Source organism: Tenrec ecaudatus, chromosome 16 (assembly GCF_050624435.1).
Source record: "Tenrec ecaudatus isolate mTenEca1 chromosome 16, mTenEca1.hap1, whole genome shotgun sequence".
NCBI lineage: Eukaryota > Metazoa > Chordata > Mammalia > Afrosoricida > Tenrecidae > Tenrec > Tenrec ecaudatus.
In genome coordinates, this window is record NC_134545.1 from 63,324,852 (window position 1) to 63,342,855 (window position 18,004).

Genomic DNA, 18,004 nt, shown 5'->3' on the forward strand with positions numbered 1-18,004 from the left:
ACGAAGCTTTCTGCTCCTGAAAAGATTTTCTATCTTGAAAATCCATAAGGGCAGATCTATTCTGTCCTATCGGGTTACTCTAAATCAGAATTGAGACCCAGGCTGTGTGGGCTGTTTTCTGGTTATGGCATGAGTTAAATAAATGTCGTATCTTCTGTGGTGGGTATCTGGCAGGATGCTTGTCTCCATGAACAAAGTATAGTGGGCTCAGTATCTAAGGATCCAAATGGTAGGTTTAATTTAGGCTTATGAGTTGCAGACACTGGTTTCACTTGATGGCACATTGCCTGAGATGCTCCCCCATCGATAAATCCATCAGTTATAAACTTCACCTGCACTAAGACCCAGTTCGAGTCCCTGAGGGGCCCTGGGTTGTAGAAAATGTCCCCAGATCTGTGCGCATGTTAGAATGACTGTTACACAGGGAGCCTTTTCAACATGGAGATAGTTAGGGCTACTGACTAGAGTCTAGCGTGAGTGCTATGTCATCTGCTTCACAAACATACACAAGTGACGGAAAACACTGGAGTTGATATACGTCTGAATCAACCCCGTAGCCATGGGTGGATTTTTGGATTATTTGAGAAAAATCCTTTTTGGCGAATGCTGTCACCAGAAGTAACTAGAGACTTCTTACCAGATATAACCAAAATTCGTTGCCATCAAGTCAATGCTGATTCAGAGTGACCCCCAGTGGGTTTGAGACCATTACTGTTTACAGGAGTAGAAAGCCCAGTTTTCCTTCTACAGGCGCTGCTGGTGGTTTTGAACTGCCAACCACGTGGAGCTCAGCCCAACACGTAACCCCTATGCTGTCTATTTCTTGTAATTCTAAAATTTGATGTTTTAAATTAAACTTTCCATTTTAGCAAGAGCCTTCTTGCTAATGTTGATCATGATGGGACACTCATTTAGCATTGAAGGCGCCCTGGTGGTACCGCGGGTTAAGTGCTGGGCTCTTGACCAGACCATTGGCAATTTGCAACATCATCTGCTCCCTGGGGGAAACTTGAGGGAGTCTATTTCCACAACGAGGTACAGCCTTGGGAACCCCATAGAGCAGTTCTGCTCTTCTAGAGCGTTGCTGTAAGGCAGAATTGACTCTATGGGTGTAGAGTCTGAAATTATTCCTCTAACGTGCTCTTCCCAGTCCAAAGAATTGTCTCTCTCTAATGTGGAGATGAGCAGGATCAGCGTCTGACTGCCTCACTCATCGTCCGACTCCATCACGTTGACCAGGGGCTCCCATTTACCTGGGAGTGTGTAGAAAACAGAGCTTCTGTGACTCCCACCCTCGAGAGAGAGGATCTGAGAACCTCCAGGTGTGATAGGTCCCCTTGGGGTGGCAAGCAAATTTGCGAACACTTTCTAGCACAGAGGGCCCTGTCAGAGGGCCACGGCGATATTCTTGCAGCAGGTGAATCCGATTAGACTTTTGGACCAGGGGAGTCTTTGGGGTGGGCCTTACCCTCCATGTAACATGTTGCTTTGTGTCTCTGGGAGTCAGGGGAAAGGACCTCGGTCACTTTAACTTCAGATTCGGTCCATGATGATGCCATCACGGCTCCCACTATGTATTTCTCCATGAATCCCGTGGTGCTCTTCTTGTTCTCGGGTCAATCTCACATTGAGGTCAGTTTTCTTTCAGGTTAAACTAGGGCCTCCCCTCTGCTCACCACACCATTCAGAAGAAACATCCCCATCCATTCTGGTTTCCCTGAATGGAGAGAAGAGGCCCCTGTGAGGATATAAACGCCTCCCTTAGGCAGCCAGAGATCCCGCCTGTCTGCTGGCTGCTTTGACAGATGTTGTAGTGCGCGCCCCATGTCCGTGCCTGCGCCCCTTTCTCGGTGTGTCTTACCTGATTTACACAGAGTATTCCAGAGAGAGACTGACAGTCCTTTGACTTTTTCCTCATGCATGGGCAGAGGTGTCATGACTTTGTAAACTGTCACCATTGAGCAGACGAGGCAAAGTACAGCAGGCCTCTTGCTGGGCATTTGAACAGCATGGCAGTCCTAACGATCTCAGGCCACTGCATTCCTGCCTGAACGACAATGTGGGCACAGGAGCGTTTTAGGAAACAATTCACAAAATAATGATACTATTAGGATTCTTTTCCAAATGATTTCTAGCGATGCACAGTGTTTTCTTGCCTGCCCCCACTCTTTACCCCATTGTAGTAACATTTGATAAAGGCTCCCCAAATCTCATTCCCTGTCAAATTAATAGTCTAGCACATCTCGCTGGTTAAGAAGAGACTGGTTCCTTTTCTCTAACCATATTACCAACAGGCCAGTATCTGTCACCTGTCACTGTCAGCCTCTACCTTGTGGCCTTGTTCCTGTGGTTGCTTAGCATTTGTGCTCTTTGAGACATAGCAACGTCATCTGCGAAGTTCAACTCGGCACTCTGCACTTCCTGTAAATGTGGAACAGGATTCACCCAGGATCCATCCGCCATGTCCATCGTAAGGTTACTAGTTCAACTCTGCCATGTGTTGCCTATTGTGAAGTGGACTTTGTATCCATCGCAAATCACGGAGTCCATGCAATCGTTGTTTTGTGTTTTGTTTGTAAACCACTGCTTGGGTGAAAAACTGTAGACACCTTGCAAGTCCACGTTCTGCTTATTGACCATCTTGCTCAGAAGGATCATTTCTTACAGAACACCATGTACTCCCTGGGTGACCACGGATAGGCTGTGGAACCTCTCCATGCCTCTGTTCGATTTTCCGGAAATTAGTAGTGCCTACTTCCTTAAGATGTCTGTGAGATGGCATGGCACCGTGCATGTGAAGTTCTTAGCACATAAAACTCAAACGAAACCAACTGCCGCCCGATGGGAGAGACTAGAACTGCTCCAACTGGGTTTGTAAAGCTGTAAAGTTTCACAGAAATAGACTGCCCCTTCTTTCTTCCACAGAGCAGCAGGTGCGTTTGAAACACCGGCCTTCTGGTTAGCAGCCAAGTGCTTTGACCTGGAAGCCACCAAGGCTCTGCTCATAGTCTACGGTCAAGGCTGAAACCAGGTGTGGTCTATTGGACACTTACCGCAGCCTGTGAGGGGGCCCTGTCTCCGAAAGCAGAGCAGCAGGTCCATTCTGTTCTAAGCTGTCACTGTGAATCAGAATAGACTCTGTGGCCATGGTGTGTGTGTGTGTGTGTGTGTGTGTGTGTGTGTGTGTGTGTGTGTGAGAGAGAGAGAGAGAGAGAGAGAGACAGAGATAGAGACAGAGAGAGAGAGAGAGAGAGAGAGAGAGAGAGACACACACAGAGAGAGATATGCTGCGAGTTCTTACTAAATTCAGCACTTATGTTGCCTTTCCTCCATTTGAAAATGCTGGAATTTCTCTTTAGAGATCTATACTCTGTCATAATTTTTAACTATGTGGAAGTGACATTGAGATGGCTCATTCTCTCGGTGTACCTCTAACATCTCGATTGTGATTGGCATTACACTACTTCCCTTAAGCAAAAGGCACTTATCAGCAGCAATAATCTTTAGAGCTGATGGTAGAATAATTCCCACCTATAAAAGTTGAAACGCTTGTTGCAATAAAATCTCTTGTGCTTCCCTATGACATGAGTCAGCTTCATAATTCTTCTCTGGTGCTTTTATTACCACCTTCAGAGTCTGTGGAGGTGGGAGCTCCGTATTAACCCCTTGATCTCCAAAGGAAGCAATTTTCAAAGGGCTTTCATAATTTATAGCTGACAGGGCAAGTCAATGAGCTGAGGCTGTTCCTACAACCGCTTTGTACTGAAAGGAAACAATCAATCCTAAGGCCCCAAATTCTGGGTGATTATGAATTCTTTTTTAGTCAGTTCTTTGTTGGGGTGTCTTGCATCACTCCGGTTGTCCTTCCCACGGCTCTTTATAAATGAGGCTCCTGCGTGTGAAAATGCTTGTCTGGTCACAGACACAGCAGCTGTTGAGTAGATAACACCATTGCCTTTGGACTTTATAGCCCACGTTTAATCTGGTCTTTCCTTTTCCTTTAATGGACTTTATTTCTAAGAACATGTTTAGGTGTACAGGCTATGGAGCAGATAGTTCAGAGTTTCTATATACCCATGTTCCCTCTACTCACCATGTCCCCTCTATTGCCCCCAAACCCATACCAAACTCACTGCTAGAGTCCACTCCAACTGAGAGTGACCCTACAGGCCAGGAAGAACTACCCTTGGGGGGTTTTGAGCCTGTAACTCTACACAAGAATAGAAAGCCTCATCTTTCTCCCGGGGAGTGGCTGGTGGTTTTGAACTGCTGACCTTGTGGTTAGTAACCCAACAGGGAACCACTATGTCACCAGAGCCCCTATATTGTAGACATAAAAAAAACAAAACACTGCCACAATGGGCATGTTCAGACAAAATAATCATCCCCTTGAGATAGTAACTCCTGACGGTGTTCTCCAAATGATTTTAAATGAGCCTTTGAAAGATGCAACCACTTCATTGGTTGGAATTTCCTCCCATGATCTTCCCATTAGAGTAAAAAAGTTACCCTTTCCATCTGCTTCTCAAGCAAATCTGTTTATGAATGGCAACGCCCCTTTGAACATGACTCTTTTAACTCCGGTACCACTGAGGTGATCGACTAAGAGACGTAGCAATCCACTAAGAGACGTAGGCGGTCCATGTGGCCGAGGGATGAGCAGCGACACTGCACCCAGCCCTGTTCTCTGCGGCTCTCAGTCTGTCCCTCTGTCGCAGTGGACATGTCTGCTCCTGCCTCCACCGGTGGGGCTCTGCCCCTGAACAGAGATTAGTCAGCCTGGTTGTCATCTGAGCAGTTGGCTCCAGGTTTGTGACATGGCGAGGAGAGATGCTGACATGAGATTGCTGATTGGCCATTTCTCAGGACTATTTCTCCTTTGTTCTCTGACAGGAGGCCTATCGGCAAAGGAATAAAGCCTGTATATCAGGGGAAAGGGGAAAGCTCCATCCAGTCACCGCCTAGATTTGTCTAGATGGTTCCGCACCCCCTTTCCTCCCACGATTGGGCACTGTCTAGCTAGTGCTATCCAGAAGCTTCCTCCAAGAAAATAAGTTATTTCTGCTTCAGATGCACACCAACAAACTGATGCAAAGAATGCATGGCTTCCCCTTTGTAGTCCACCACGGCCCTGGGAAACTCATGCATTGCCTGTGCTCAGCCTGGGTCGTGCTGCTGTCACCCCAGTTCTAGTTGCCACTGAGCCTATCTCATCTCACCGCGACCTCATGTTTGTCAGAGCAGGACTGGGCCAATTTCTCAGAAGTTGACCGCCAGGCCTTTCTCCTGAGATGCTGCTTGGTGGACTTGAGCCTTCAACCTTTTGGTTCACAGCTGAGCTAACTGTTTGCATCACCCCGGACCTCTGTAGCTCACTGTACAGTTGCGGTTTAGGGGCGACGCTGCGAATTTATGCAGACCTCTGTCTCCCAGGGGCCAGAAGAGCGTACGTCCATTGGACGTGCCCTCAAACCCTTTGGTTGTCACTTTGCCTCTTCTTCTCACCCACTCCTGCCATGGCGGTGTCTCTGTTTTCTTTGGCTTCTCCCCCAGGCTGCTGCTGTCCTGTTTCAGTCATTGTCACACCACTCTCTCGTCCCCTGTCATCTTTCAATTTAGTGATCTCTGCCTGTTCCTCTTTCTCTCTTTGGGACTTGCCTTTGCTAAACTGCCATGATGTGGAATTAAACCCCATTTGAAATACTTGTTGAATTTCAATTAGCTGCTTACATTGATTAAATCCCATATGATACTTAAAATTTGGGTGAGCTGAAACTGCATGCCGTAAAATTCTATCTTACACAACATGTTTGTGCAATATCAGTATGATTTTCCTTTGTGTCTCAGTTGATAGAACTTTTTAAAGGTGGAGTGTCCAACCCCTTATTCTGACTATTTGAGACAATGAAAATACTAATAATGTATTAATAAAGCCTTTTAAAATAGAAAATCACATATGGCATTATTGGACTTTTAAAAACAACCAGTGATCATATGTGTTAGGCTGCGTTGATGAGACAAATCCAGTGACATTCATATATGTGTAAGAGAGCTTTATATTAAGAAGTACTTATACATCAAGAAAACATCCCAACCCAGTTCAGATCAAGTCCATAAATCCGACACTGGTCCATAAATCCCTTTTCAGACTCAGAGATACAAGTAAGGATGCAGAGTGCAGGAAGATCACAGGCAGTAGATGCAGTTGTGTGGTTCCAATGGCAGTGGACGCAGCTCCAGGGCTAGTGCAGGTCTCTGCATGGCTTGTCATAGGAAAGCAGAAGGGGGGGGGGGACGGGGAGAGAGAGAGAGAGAGAGAGAGAGAGAGAGAGAGAGAGAGAGAGAGAGAGAGAGAGAGAGAGAGAGAGAGAAAACACGTTCCCAGGGTCTTCCTTATGAAAAGGCCACACCCACAAGGAGGCCCCCTCAGGTTGTGATTGACAGGCTAGACTTTACCCATATTTTCTTATGGGTACCATGTTGGTCCAGAGAACCTAACTATCCATACCATAGGCCCTGACACTTAATGTATTTCTCAGATATTTAAATGTGATGTGCAAACCCAAACCAAAGCACTGAGCTCATTTCCATCTTGAGTTGATTCTGACTTACAGGGATCCCAGATGGGGTTTCTGAGATTGTAAATTTACATGAGCAGCCAGACTTGTCTTTCCTGTGGGATAGCTGGTGCGCTTGAACTGCATCCTTGCTGTTAGTGCCTAACCAGCTGAGCTACCAGGGCTCCTGAATGTTATGTGCACCAGGCTAAAAAAAGGCATACATTTAAGGTATAATGGTAATGACTCAAATTAAGGGACAAGATTAAGGTGACCAGATTTTAACATTGGTAAAGCAGGACTCCATTGACTGGGACAGGGTGGTTCTTGATTAAAAACTTGGTCTATATGGAGCAATAAAAATTTTCATAGAACACAAAAATATTATTGTAATACATTTAAAAATTTTTCAACATAAGTACAATTTACAAATATAAAAATTATGTATAGTATTATTTTATTCTTTGACATATTTCTCATTTGAGTGAACCTTTTTTAGTAGATTGCTGTCATTGTTCAAAAGGTCATGACTTTTCACAAGAATTTGTTAAATTATATTTCACACAAAAAATGGCTTTCAAAGTCTCAACACTTAATTGTGATTTTTCTGATGTCCACACTTTATTTACCATAGAAAAACGCATTCAGTCGCAGCATTAGTAACTGGTAAGGACAGAGCATATTCCACAATTTTTAGTACATTATTGTATGGAACATGGTTTCTTTCAAAATGATAAAATATTTCTAACCATTTGTTCTCTATTGTGATTTTTGCTGATGCCCAAGATTTAACCTTTTCCTTATCAATATATTTTTAATAATGATACCTCATTAAAAAGATCATTTTTGGAACTATTACTATATGGGAAATTTTGAGTAATATGATCGAATTATTTTTGCACATAATTACAATTAAGTTCTTCTTTTAATGTAACCCAATAAAAATGTTCAATATCATTGTAATGTACCATCCACTGTTCTAAATAATCTATACAGTTACTATAGAATTTTTTAACATGATTCATGATACCTGCACAATTTATTGCACCTTGTTCTTCTAGCTGGCTTATACTATTACGGATAGTTAATGGAAGAAAATTATTATTTTTTTCAATGCAAAACACATTATTTTTTTTTTTATTTTTTAAATAATTTTAACAATTTATTAGGGGCTCATACAATTCTTATCACAGTTCATACATATACATACATCAATTGTATAAAGCACATCTGTACAGTCTTTACCCTAATCATTTTTTTCTCCTCTTTTCTTTTTTTACATTTTATTAGGGACCCATACAACTCTTATCACCATCCATACAGATACATACATCAATTGTATAAAGCACATCCATACATTCCCTGCCCCAATCATTCTCAAGGCATTTGTTCTCCACTTAAGCCCCTTGCATCAGGTCCTCTTTTTTTTTTCCCCTCCCTCCCCTTTCTCCCCTCCCTCATGTGCCCTTGGTAATTTATACCTCGTTATTTTGTCATATCTTGCCCTATCCGGAGTCTCCCTTCCCCCCTTCTCTGCTGTCCCTCTCCCAGGGAAGAGGTCACATGTGGATCCTTGTAATCAGTTCCCCCTTTCCAACCCACTCACCCTCCACTCTCCCAGCATCGTCCCTCACACCCTTGGTCTTGAAGGTATCATCCACCCTGGATTCCCTGTACCTCCAGCCCTCATATGTACCAGTGTACAGCCTCTGTCCTATCCAGGCCTGCAAGGTAGAATTCGGATCATGGTAGTTGGGGGGAGGAAGCATCCAGGATCTGGAGGAAAGCTGTGTTCTTCATCGGTACTACCTCGCACCCTAATTAACCCATCTCCTCTCCTAAACGCCTCTACGAGGGGATCTCCATTGGCCGACACTTGGGCCTTGGATCTCCACTCTGCACTTCCCCCTTCATTTAATATGGTATATATATATATACACATATATACACACACTTATATCGTTGTTGTTTTTTTTTGCATGATGCCTTATACCTGGTCCCTTGGCACCTCGTGATCACACTGGCCGGTGTTCTTCTTCCATGTGGGCTTTTTTGCTTCTGAGCTAGATGGCCGCTTGTTCACCTTCAAGCCTTTAAGACCCCAGACACTATCTCTTTTGATAGCCGGGCACCATCAGCTTTCTTCACCACATTTGCTTATGCACCCATTTGTCTTCAGCGATACTATTATGGAGGTGTGCAGTCAATGATATGATTTTTTGTTCTTTGATGCCTGGTAACTGATCCCTTTGGGACCACTCAATCACACAGGCTGGTGTGTTCTTCCATGTGGACTTTGTTGCTTCTGAGCTAGATGGCCGCTTGTTTATCTTCAAGCCTTTAAGACCCCAGTCACTATCTCTTTTGATAGCCGGGCACCATCAGCTTTGGAAGAAAATTATTTTCTAACCTCTCTTGACACTAAAATTTTTAATTATTAACTTTATTTGCTACTTCGATTACCAAACTTTTGTCACCTTTAATACATTTCATAGCATTTTGAAAAAGAGCTGCTTGATTTTGTACAAACTCTAGCCAAAATTTTGAAGATTCTTTTCAAAAAATCTTCTAAAATTCTAGGACATTTATGCTGTGATAGAAAGTAGGTTTTCAAAGGATCATATATTTTCAAAATTCTTTCGACAGCTGGCAAAAGAGCTAACCAGCGCATTTTACTGTATCTAGTATTTTCTGATATTCGACTTGCTCAGTTTCACAAGATTCTTTAAGCGTTTCAAATCGCACGGTGTATATATAAAGATAAGAATATATTTTAATAACAATATTTTCCACATCTACAGGCAACAAATCAGCAGCTGTTTGAATGGTGTTATGTGTTATGTGCACTGCACAACCAACACCAATAATGTTTTAAGGTTTTTGTTTAATTTATAAAAAATATCATTTGTACCTCTTCTCGCTTTTCCTCCAAAATTTGCGATCGTGTTGTCTGCACAATATGCAATAATTTTATGTTTAAAATTTTTTTTCCAAAATATTAACAATGGAACTAAAAATTATTTCAGAAGTTTCGCTGGGCACAGAAATGAAATCTAAAATTCTAATTTTTATTCCATTTCCAAATCAAAATCCAATAATGGTTGGAAATAACTTTATATCCTTATGATTAGATGCGTCAAACTATATGGATATAAAATTAATTTTTTCTAGATTTTTGTTTAATTCTGAAAATGCATATGAGGAAAGCACATTACACACAACTCCCTTGAATTTTGTTCTAGCACAGGCAAATTTTTTGCTGATTAACTTTTTAACAGCTTGTGATGTACAGTCCATAGAGCTGAAAGAATGATTGTGATTAATAGCCTGAAAAGAATAAATTTCTTTTCTTTGTCTCAATAAGTTGTTTTCTGAAAAAATTCCTGTATTTTGGAGAAAGATGCAGCAGTATTTAAATATCTTTTATGTTTCTGTGTCTCCAAGTGCTTTGGAATATCATACTTCCCACTGTGAGAAATAGAAAATTCACCATTACATTTCTCACATTTTACCATGTAATTGCTTTTGGTTTTTTTAATAAAAGGAAATTCACTTCTTAGATCATCATTGAATTTGTATCCTCTTTTCTAACTCATTATGTTAAAAATTTTTAAAAATCATTAAAAATTATAATTATTATATACATATTGCTTAAAAACACAGCAAGTAGGTACATAATTACATGAACATATTTTATTGTTATTTTATAAATTAAATTAATTTCATTGTTATAAAGTAACTATATATTTTAAATTATTTTAATCCTATATTTCTTTCTAAGTAATAATAATTCTAACTTGTATTATTTTTTTTCTCTGAATTTGCCTTAACGTAAGTTGTGTCATTTTCAAGGCCGGTGCTAGACTTTTTGCCACTACTATAAAATATAAATAATATGAGTACAGTCTGCTAAATAAATTACTTACCTAAATGATCTGAATAGCTGATCTGTTGACATCACTTGTTTAACGAGCACTAGCACGCAGTTCGATGGGTATCGTCTGAGAGACGGTTACAAAATGTTTTAGTTGTTGCCAATGCCAAAAAATGCCATTGTTCATTAAGTCCAATAAGGGTGGTCGAATTCTAACTACTGATCAATAATGCGAACTTTGATAAGCAGTTCTCGATAATCAGCTCTCAACAATTATTTGTTATTATCAAAGTTTAACATGATAAAATTAACAAAAATATAAAACTCATATCCTGGCAAAATAGCCACATGGCAGCTGAAAACTATATATTCCCTTTCTGTTCTCCCACCGTTCCCTAGCTTGTCATGCATTCTTTCCAAAAATCAGGACTTTTATAAAACACCACCAAATGCAGGACAAATTGTTAAAAATTGGGACTGTCCCTCCAAAAGCGGGACATCTGGTCACCTTAGACAAGAGCCCCAAGTTGCTCCCTTAGTCCACAATTTTCAGAAAAGGAAAATTATGGAAATACATTTATTTTAAGAGGTACACAAAAACCTGAAATCTGGCTCTGTATTTACCAATAAAACAGACAGAGCAAACACAGCGGCAAGGAGCACACAGGCCTGGGCCAAGCTTCTTGATCCATGCTGTGTTCTGGCTTTCCGGAGGGAACGTGCGGCCGCTTCTTGGTTAGCAGACCCAGCGCCTGACTCTGTGCGCCAGGCCTTTTCATTGAAATCAGTTCATTCGCTCCTTCAAAATGAAGAGGAGGCTCGTTTCAGATGGGAGGTGGGAGAAATGTGTGCTGACAGTGCACACAGCTGGCCTCCCGTGAGCATCTTATCGATGAGTCTCCAGGGCCCGCCGGGCACCTCCACCTGGATGCCCAACGTGCTTCTTGACGCAGTGTACCTGGAGCTGAACTCGCCTTCCCTACCTCTGAGGAAAGGCTTGATGATAGAATTCTGGAAAATCCGTCATCTAAAACCACAGGAAGCGCTTACTACTCACGTCCCTAACTAGGCAAATGCTGTCACCAGAAATATGACAATAAGTATTTATTAATGTATGGTATGCTCCCTTCCCTAGGCGATGTCCTAAACATTAAACACGTTTGACCTTTTTAATCCTTTTCCCAGAAGTTTGAGATAGATACCGCTATTCCCATCTAAAATACAGAATGAACGAATGAATGAATTCCTGTTTTTGAGGTTAGGATTTGAAGGTGAAAGGGATTGGGTATTCCAGGTCTTTAGGGAGGTAGTGGCAAAATTTGAGCTTAGGACTTCCTGCCCCCTATCTTTGATATTCGTGGGCACCCACATAATTTTCCAGTGGAGTCCACCTGTTGGCATCTGTAGGGTGCTGCCCTGAAACCCAGCCCTGCCTTCTTGACGATGACAGTTGTCCTGCTTCCTCTACGTCCTTGCTGTTTCCAGAGAGCAGTGTGCCTTGATTAGGCGTGGGGCTGCTAACATCAGGGTCTAGCTGCTCTTTGAGATACTGGTGAGGCTCGCTTCTCCTGCAAAGATTTACAGCCTCTGTCTGCGTGGGAATCGACTCATTGGCAATGTGTTTTCGATTGTATCGTTAGTTACAACTCTGCGTATCATGGACCGAGTTCAGAAGCGAGAGGGCTAGGGAACTTGCCTGTCCGGTGCCACCGAACTCCTGGCCCCCAGCCCTCTTCTGGGCTGTAGAGCATTATAGGACGGGGCCCTGGCAAGCTGCCCAGTCCTTTGGAAGAAAAAGCAGAGTCATCAAAAACCCATGAGTTTAATACCACCATAAACGGCCCTTTCAGGTCCAGGCTGGGAGAGAGCGGGGCTCGGGCCCTTTCCCCAGGACAGCAGCAGTGTTGGCCACTGGCCTCTTCTGAGCACGAAGGGCAGTCATTCTGCCGACACACGCACACACGTGCCAGATGAGTTCATGGCGCACAGTCCCCACGCTGGTGGTGAGTCCCAGCGCAGGCCTGCAGCACGACCAGATGACAGTATTTTATTCAATCCGCTGCTTTGGGGTCTTTCAGACTAATGGAGGGGGGGGTATGGGGGGGGTTCAGGCAGGGATGTTAATTAATCGCACTGGTAAAGTATGTGAGTGCCCAAAGGAGACATACTTTGTAGATGGAGTTCTACAGTCTCTTGCAGTACAGATGGGAACGAGCAGTTCATAGTGATCTGTGAGTCTATGAAGTTCTAGTTTAGGGCTGTGGTTTTCAGATGCTGGGCTCGTTGCCTAGTTGCAGTTCATTGTCATGAGTGGGATCTAAAATAAAGCCATTTGGGTATTATGAATCAGGAATGCGGGAAATCGGTCAGACCTTTTGTTGGTTTTGACCTTGTGGCCACTATTAAGATGAAGGGTTCCAGGCCTTTCCAAGTTAAACAAAAGCTCGCTGGTTCCCGAGGGCAGTGGAAATTCCGTGGTAGCATTCGTAGCTACCTTGCTAGAGACCAGCTTGAGTCCTGGCCAATGCCCCTCAAGCCCACTCACTCTGTGGCTGTAGGCTTGCTAACAACTGGAAGGCATTCAGATAAAACTCTGTGGGGCAGCCAAGCCCGCTCCCTGAATCAAGTGCCTAGAGGCACCCTATTCCAGGAGTTTCCGCCTGGGGCTACTCCCCCCCACCTCCCTGTGGTCAAGTCCAAGGCCCCCAGTCACATGCTCAGAGCCACCCCACCCCACCAGCCAGCCTCCTGCCCCTAGCCTTCAGCTTCACTTGCCCTGTGGGCCGGGAAATCCATGACTGTTTCCTGCTCTGCTGCTGTCCCAGCTGTCTTCCAGATTCAGAAAGTCCACTGTACAAGGATCTCCGGGTCCAGAAGACACACTCCGTTCCTATCCCTTAGACACCCCCTCTCCTGTTTCTCAGAGGGCCCGTCTTATACCCAGCAAGATGGCAAGCCAGTGAATCCCGTTAACAGTTACTCACAGGTGAATCCTTTCAGCATCTCCCCTTACCAGACCCATGCGGGGAAAAGGTCGTTGGGTGAGAGACGTTGGCCAGAAGAACCACATTACATAACTCACTGCTCCTGCAGCCACTAACGATGGTGATCCCAGGTGCTGGCTAAAAGGTCCCACTCTTCCCCGGTTTTATTACCAGGAGGGACTTCCAAAAAAGCAGAGGACACAAAGAAAATGCATTTCTTCTTAGCATTTAGTGGTAAGAAAATAATCCGGGGAGGAGCCCACAGACTTCTTGGTGGAATTTGAAGGTGATTGGTCGTATGAGTGGGGATTTGGGGTAGTGACTGTTTCCTGTCATTTCTTAGGGCACCTGCGAAGCCACAGTGTTTTCTGGGTAAATGATTGACAGCACGAGTACTGCTGTCACTCACACCTTGCCTGTGGTCTGAAGACGCTGACATTCAGCCCTGTGTCCACCTCTGACCGGGTGTCAGCTACTGGCCCGAGAGCTGCCAGAGACCTTAAAAAGCCACAGTCGGAAGAATATCTGCCCCCACAGTCTACAACCCAACAGGGGAGAAGCCCACTGGAAAGACAGGACCCGAATCTGACCTTCGATGTTATACAAAGCAAATTGCATTTCAAGCGCCATTCTAAGCCTAATTACGATTCATAGGGTAGCAAATTGTGATGAATGTTTATTTTGGAAAAGTGGATTTTCCGCTTTTGCTGAGGCTGCGTATTCACCTAGGTAATGTTGGTTTTCTTCCTCCTCTGGGGAAATAGAGGAAGTTACATTTTCCACATGTTTGCTGGGTAAAACTGAGGCGGCATTGGTGTGGGCTGTTTCTTGAGTACGAGCTTACAGAACTCCGAGATGGGAGCCCCTCTTGCTCTGCCAGGTCTGTCCCTCGCCCTCACCCACCTTCACAGTATCAGGATGCCTGTCGTCAGGACTGACCTGAGGTGGGCGTTATAGGCTAATTTGAAGAGTGGCATTACCCATGAGATGTCCTCTACTACACTGGCTAGCAGGGGAATCGTTTGGAGCCGGTTTTGTCTTGTTTCTTTGGTTTGGTCTAAAATGAAATCCCACGTTTGGTAAAGAAGATGGGTTCATGTTTCATGTGGTTTGGTGCCAACTTCTCGTGAAGCCATCGAGGGCTGTTTGGTTTGGGTTCCTGCTTGCGAGGAAGCAGCCATCTCCGGGTCTGGGCCTCGACTTCCTCCCTGCTATCTGGCCCGACCTGCCCCAGGCTGGCCGAGAAACCTGCTGCTGAAGCCTCATTGGATCCATGGACATGCTATTGACCATTTAGCTTTTAAAACCAACAGTGACTGCTGCTTGGCATTTTGGATTGTCCTTGAGCCCACGTGACCTCCCCATGTTTGCAGATAGAGCTTCTGGTGGCATTGCTTTGTGCGCATCAACGCATGCCTTCTGTGAAAGCCTGGGGCCCGTTTTGAAATGAGTGTGTGCTTTCCTCCTGATCAGCTGCCTGTGTTCATGCCACGGGTCGCCCTCACTTTGAATGACTGCGGGAACCCGTTGGGTCTGGGGCCTTCTCTCGGGTCTCTTCCTCCGCCCGCCCTCCTCTCCCTCTCTCTCTCTGCAGCCCAGCACTCCTTTGCGTCCTCGTTGTCTCTTTTACTGCCTGCTCCAGCTCCATTTTATTCTTTTGATTCACTGTGACTTTCTGGTAGCGTACCCGCTAACATATGCGACCAATAGGAAATGAAGAGGAATCCTGTCGACTCTTGGCTGCTCTGATTCTGGAGCTCAGGCAGAAGTCATGTGTGTTGCCATCTCCCCCCGCTCCCCCCGCCCCCCCGTAGCTGTGTGATTGTTCCTGTCCAGGCTCCATGACAACAGATAGGACAGTGTTCTCAACGTGTTTCTATCCCCAGGAGGAAGGCATGACAAAGAGGCAAGAGAGTATAATGAATGTCTATGATCTTTATTTCGGAACAAGACAGTCAAAAATGCTCTGTCACCTCTAAGTCTCGATTTATCCCATTTCCCAGACCCTACCCCAGTCCAGAAAGACTGGCAGACTGAAGCCGATGATGGACCGGAAGACCACCAGTCTGTCACACCCAGCAGGCTGCTTTATCACATAACTGATGGGGACAATCCGCTGCTGTCGCCTCGATGCTCCATCTTCAGCCAAAGCCAGAGATTCAACCTCGACCCCGAGTCTGCTCCTTCCCCACCCAGCACGCAGCTGTTTATGATGTAAGAAAGCCTCCTTATGTCCTTACCTTCGCTTCAGAGGGCTTTGTCCAATATTGCATTTACCGACGACAGTGGCGTGCTCGATCCCGAAGAGGGAAACCAGAGCTCCAAGAGCAACTCCTGAATATCCACGTGAAAAGCCAGTGTGATTTTGAGTGAGAAACGCTCCCCCGGCCTACAGGTCCTCAGAGGAAATGGCCACAGGCATGAGCTCGCGGTTGAGTGCTTTGGGTCAAGTGGCCAGCGTTGCAGGCAAATGTGTTCGTGTAGCATCAGGAGCTTCACTGGGGGAGGCACTCCATGTTCTTTCCATCGCTAGCAGTGACACATTGGATAGATGCCGAGAGAGCCCGGGACGATGCGCCCGCCGAGCTCCGGTCCTTAAGGGCTAGAGAAGTGATTGGTTCCTGGGCTGCCTAACACCCATTCTCCTTGGAATTTGCATTTGGGACTAGGTGGGCAAGGAGCACTGTGCTTGTACATCCTTTTTCCCTCTTTTTTTTTTTTTAAGTCACACAACTGTTTTGGATACATAGGTAAGGTTGAAAATTCCCTTGGCTAAAAATATACCTAGGGGGGGAAAAGATATACGTATCTACCTAGGGCGTATCTCCCGTGTCTCTGCTTAATTCAAGATGTTTTTGTGAATTTATCCAAACCTGAGGCCGTGGTCTGGGCCAATAATTGAATTGTTCTTATAGGTGCAGTTGTGGGCATGTGGGAAGGACGGATGTTCTTTTCTCAGGACGCCCGACCTCCCTGGCGCCAGGTGCCCCAGGCGGCGCAGTCAAGGGCAGTTGAGCTCTCATCTCTGTCTCCCTTGAGAATGTTGGTTGATGGGGCTCACGTGACCTACGTATTTGAGGATGCCGCCCCTGTTCAGCTGGCTCTTCTTGGCCTTAAAGTGGTCTCCTCCGGGCGTTAGGAAATGTGTTTCCCGGACTAAAATCCTGATGTTTATATCTCCACCCACCCATAATGGAGTTCTGGGACCAGGGGACACCCTTAGCGCGCAGATGCCAACAGAGCCATCACGTGATGAGCAGTCTTCCGGCTTCAGGCCTGCAGGGTGGGGTTGCTGACGCTCTTTCCTACCGTCGCTTCCACAGGCCCCGCAGTTCGGCACGAGGCACTTGTGGGGATGCCAAGGAGCCCCACGCCATCGCCCAGCTCACCAAGCACATCCAAAGCCTCAAACGGAAAATTCGGAAATTTGAAGACAAATTTGAACAAGAAAAGAAGTACCGGGTAAGGACGCTGGGCTTTGAGTAAGACACTATTGTGGTGCATGTTTGTTTGTTTTGGTATTGCTGCGCTTCTTTCCTTTGGGGGAAGGACAGCATCTCTGTCCCCATGGATCAAGAAGCCATTCTAAATCGACCTCCTCCTCGCTTGCTCTCAGATGAGGTCTGTAGTTTATCATATTTAACTATCAAGCATCCTTCCCTGACGACCCTACCTTCTACCCACTTTTTTTTTAAAGCACCAAATTGTCCCTGTTCTTGCTACCATCAGATGTTGAAAGAATTTGGTCTTACTTCCTTTTATCCTTTTCCCACGTACATGTGGTAATTGACTATCAGTGGCCTAGGAGCCAGTTCTCGGCTCAAGGAAGAGGGAGTGAGTGCTTCTTTGACAGAACCTACTTATTGGTTGAAGGGTGAGAGGCCCTCACCCTTCAGGCCCCGATAAGTCGCTCGTGTCAGGGCCCCCGGTCTTCATGTGGGAATTGCAGTGCTACAAAGTTGAGCCTTTCCTCTTTTTATGCATAAGAGACCGTCGCCATAGGTAAGTGTCCTGAGAGCCAGTGCAGATTTTACTCAGTTCCTCTCATGGCAGTCATAGTATAGACAACAATCAGATCGTGCAGAATTCCACAGATAGTGGATCTTTGGCCCAGGGCCCGGAGCAGCTTTGTTATTAGAATGAAAACAGACTGGGGAATAATCTCTTGTGCATCTTGAAATATGTAAAGGCTCACTAGGCTCAGAGGGAAGCAATCAGGTGGCCCCTGTGAGTGTGGAACAAGTGCATGACCATAAGGTGGGACGGGCCATGTTTACTCCACTGTGCCCCTGGTCTGTGCTTCCCACGGAGACTGAATTATGGTCTTCCATCGAACTTGATCTCAAGGGCACCAGAAGAGGGATTTTGTAAGGAATGGTTTTCAGTATCGCAAAATGGGGAAGAGAAATCAGATGGGCTTGATCGACGGTCTTGGTCACAACTTCCAGATTTATCGTCTACGACAGCTGCTCCAGGGAGCAGCCCTGCTCCATCTTCCAGGGCTGCCATGGGTCTGAACGGGCATGAAGGCAGCAGTTTGATAGGTTTGGGGTCAGATGGCAGGAGAGGCGCCCTGGTGGTGCTCTCTG

At 45.2% G+C, this 18,004-nt stretch overlaps 1 protein-coding gene across 1 annotated transcript in view; it reads left to right on the plus strand.

Annotated features, from left to right (window-relative positions):
- The window catches only part of FAM13C (family with sequence similarity 13 member C), a 153,822-nt gene that overhangs the window by 115,433 nt on the left and 20,385 nt on the right, over positions 1–18,004 (plus strand). The window contains exons 7-8 of the mRNA XM_075534251.1: positions 15,419–15,629; positions 16,739–16,877. Coding sequence (XP_075390366.1) covers positions 15,419–15,629; positions 16,739–16,877 — 350 coding nt within the window. The remainder of the gene's footprint in view (positions 1–15,418; positions 15,630–16,738; positions 16,878–18,004) is intronic.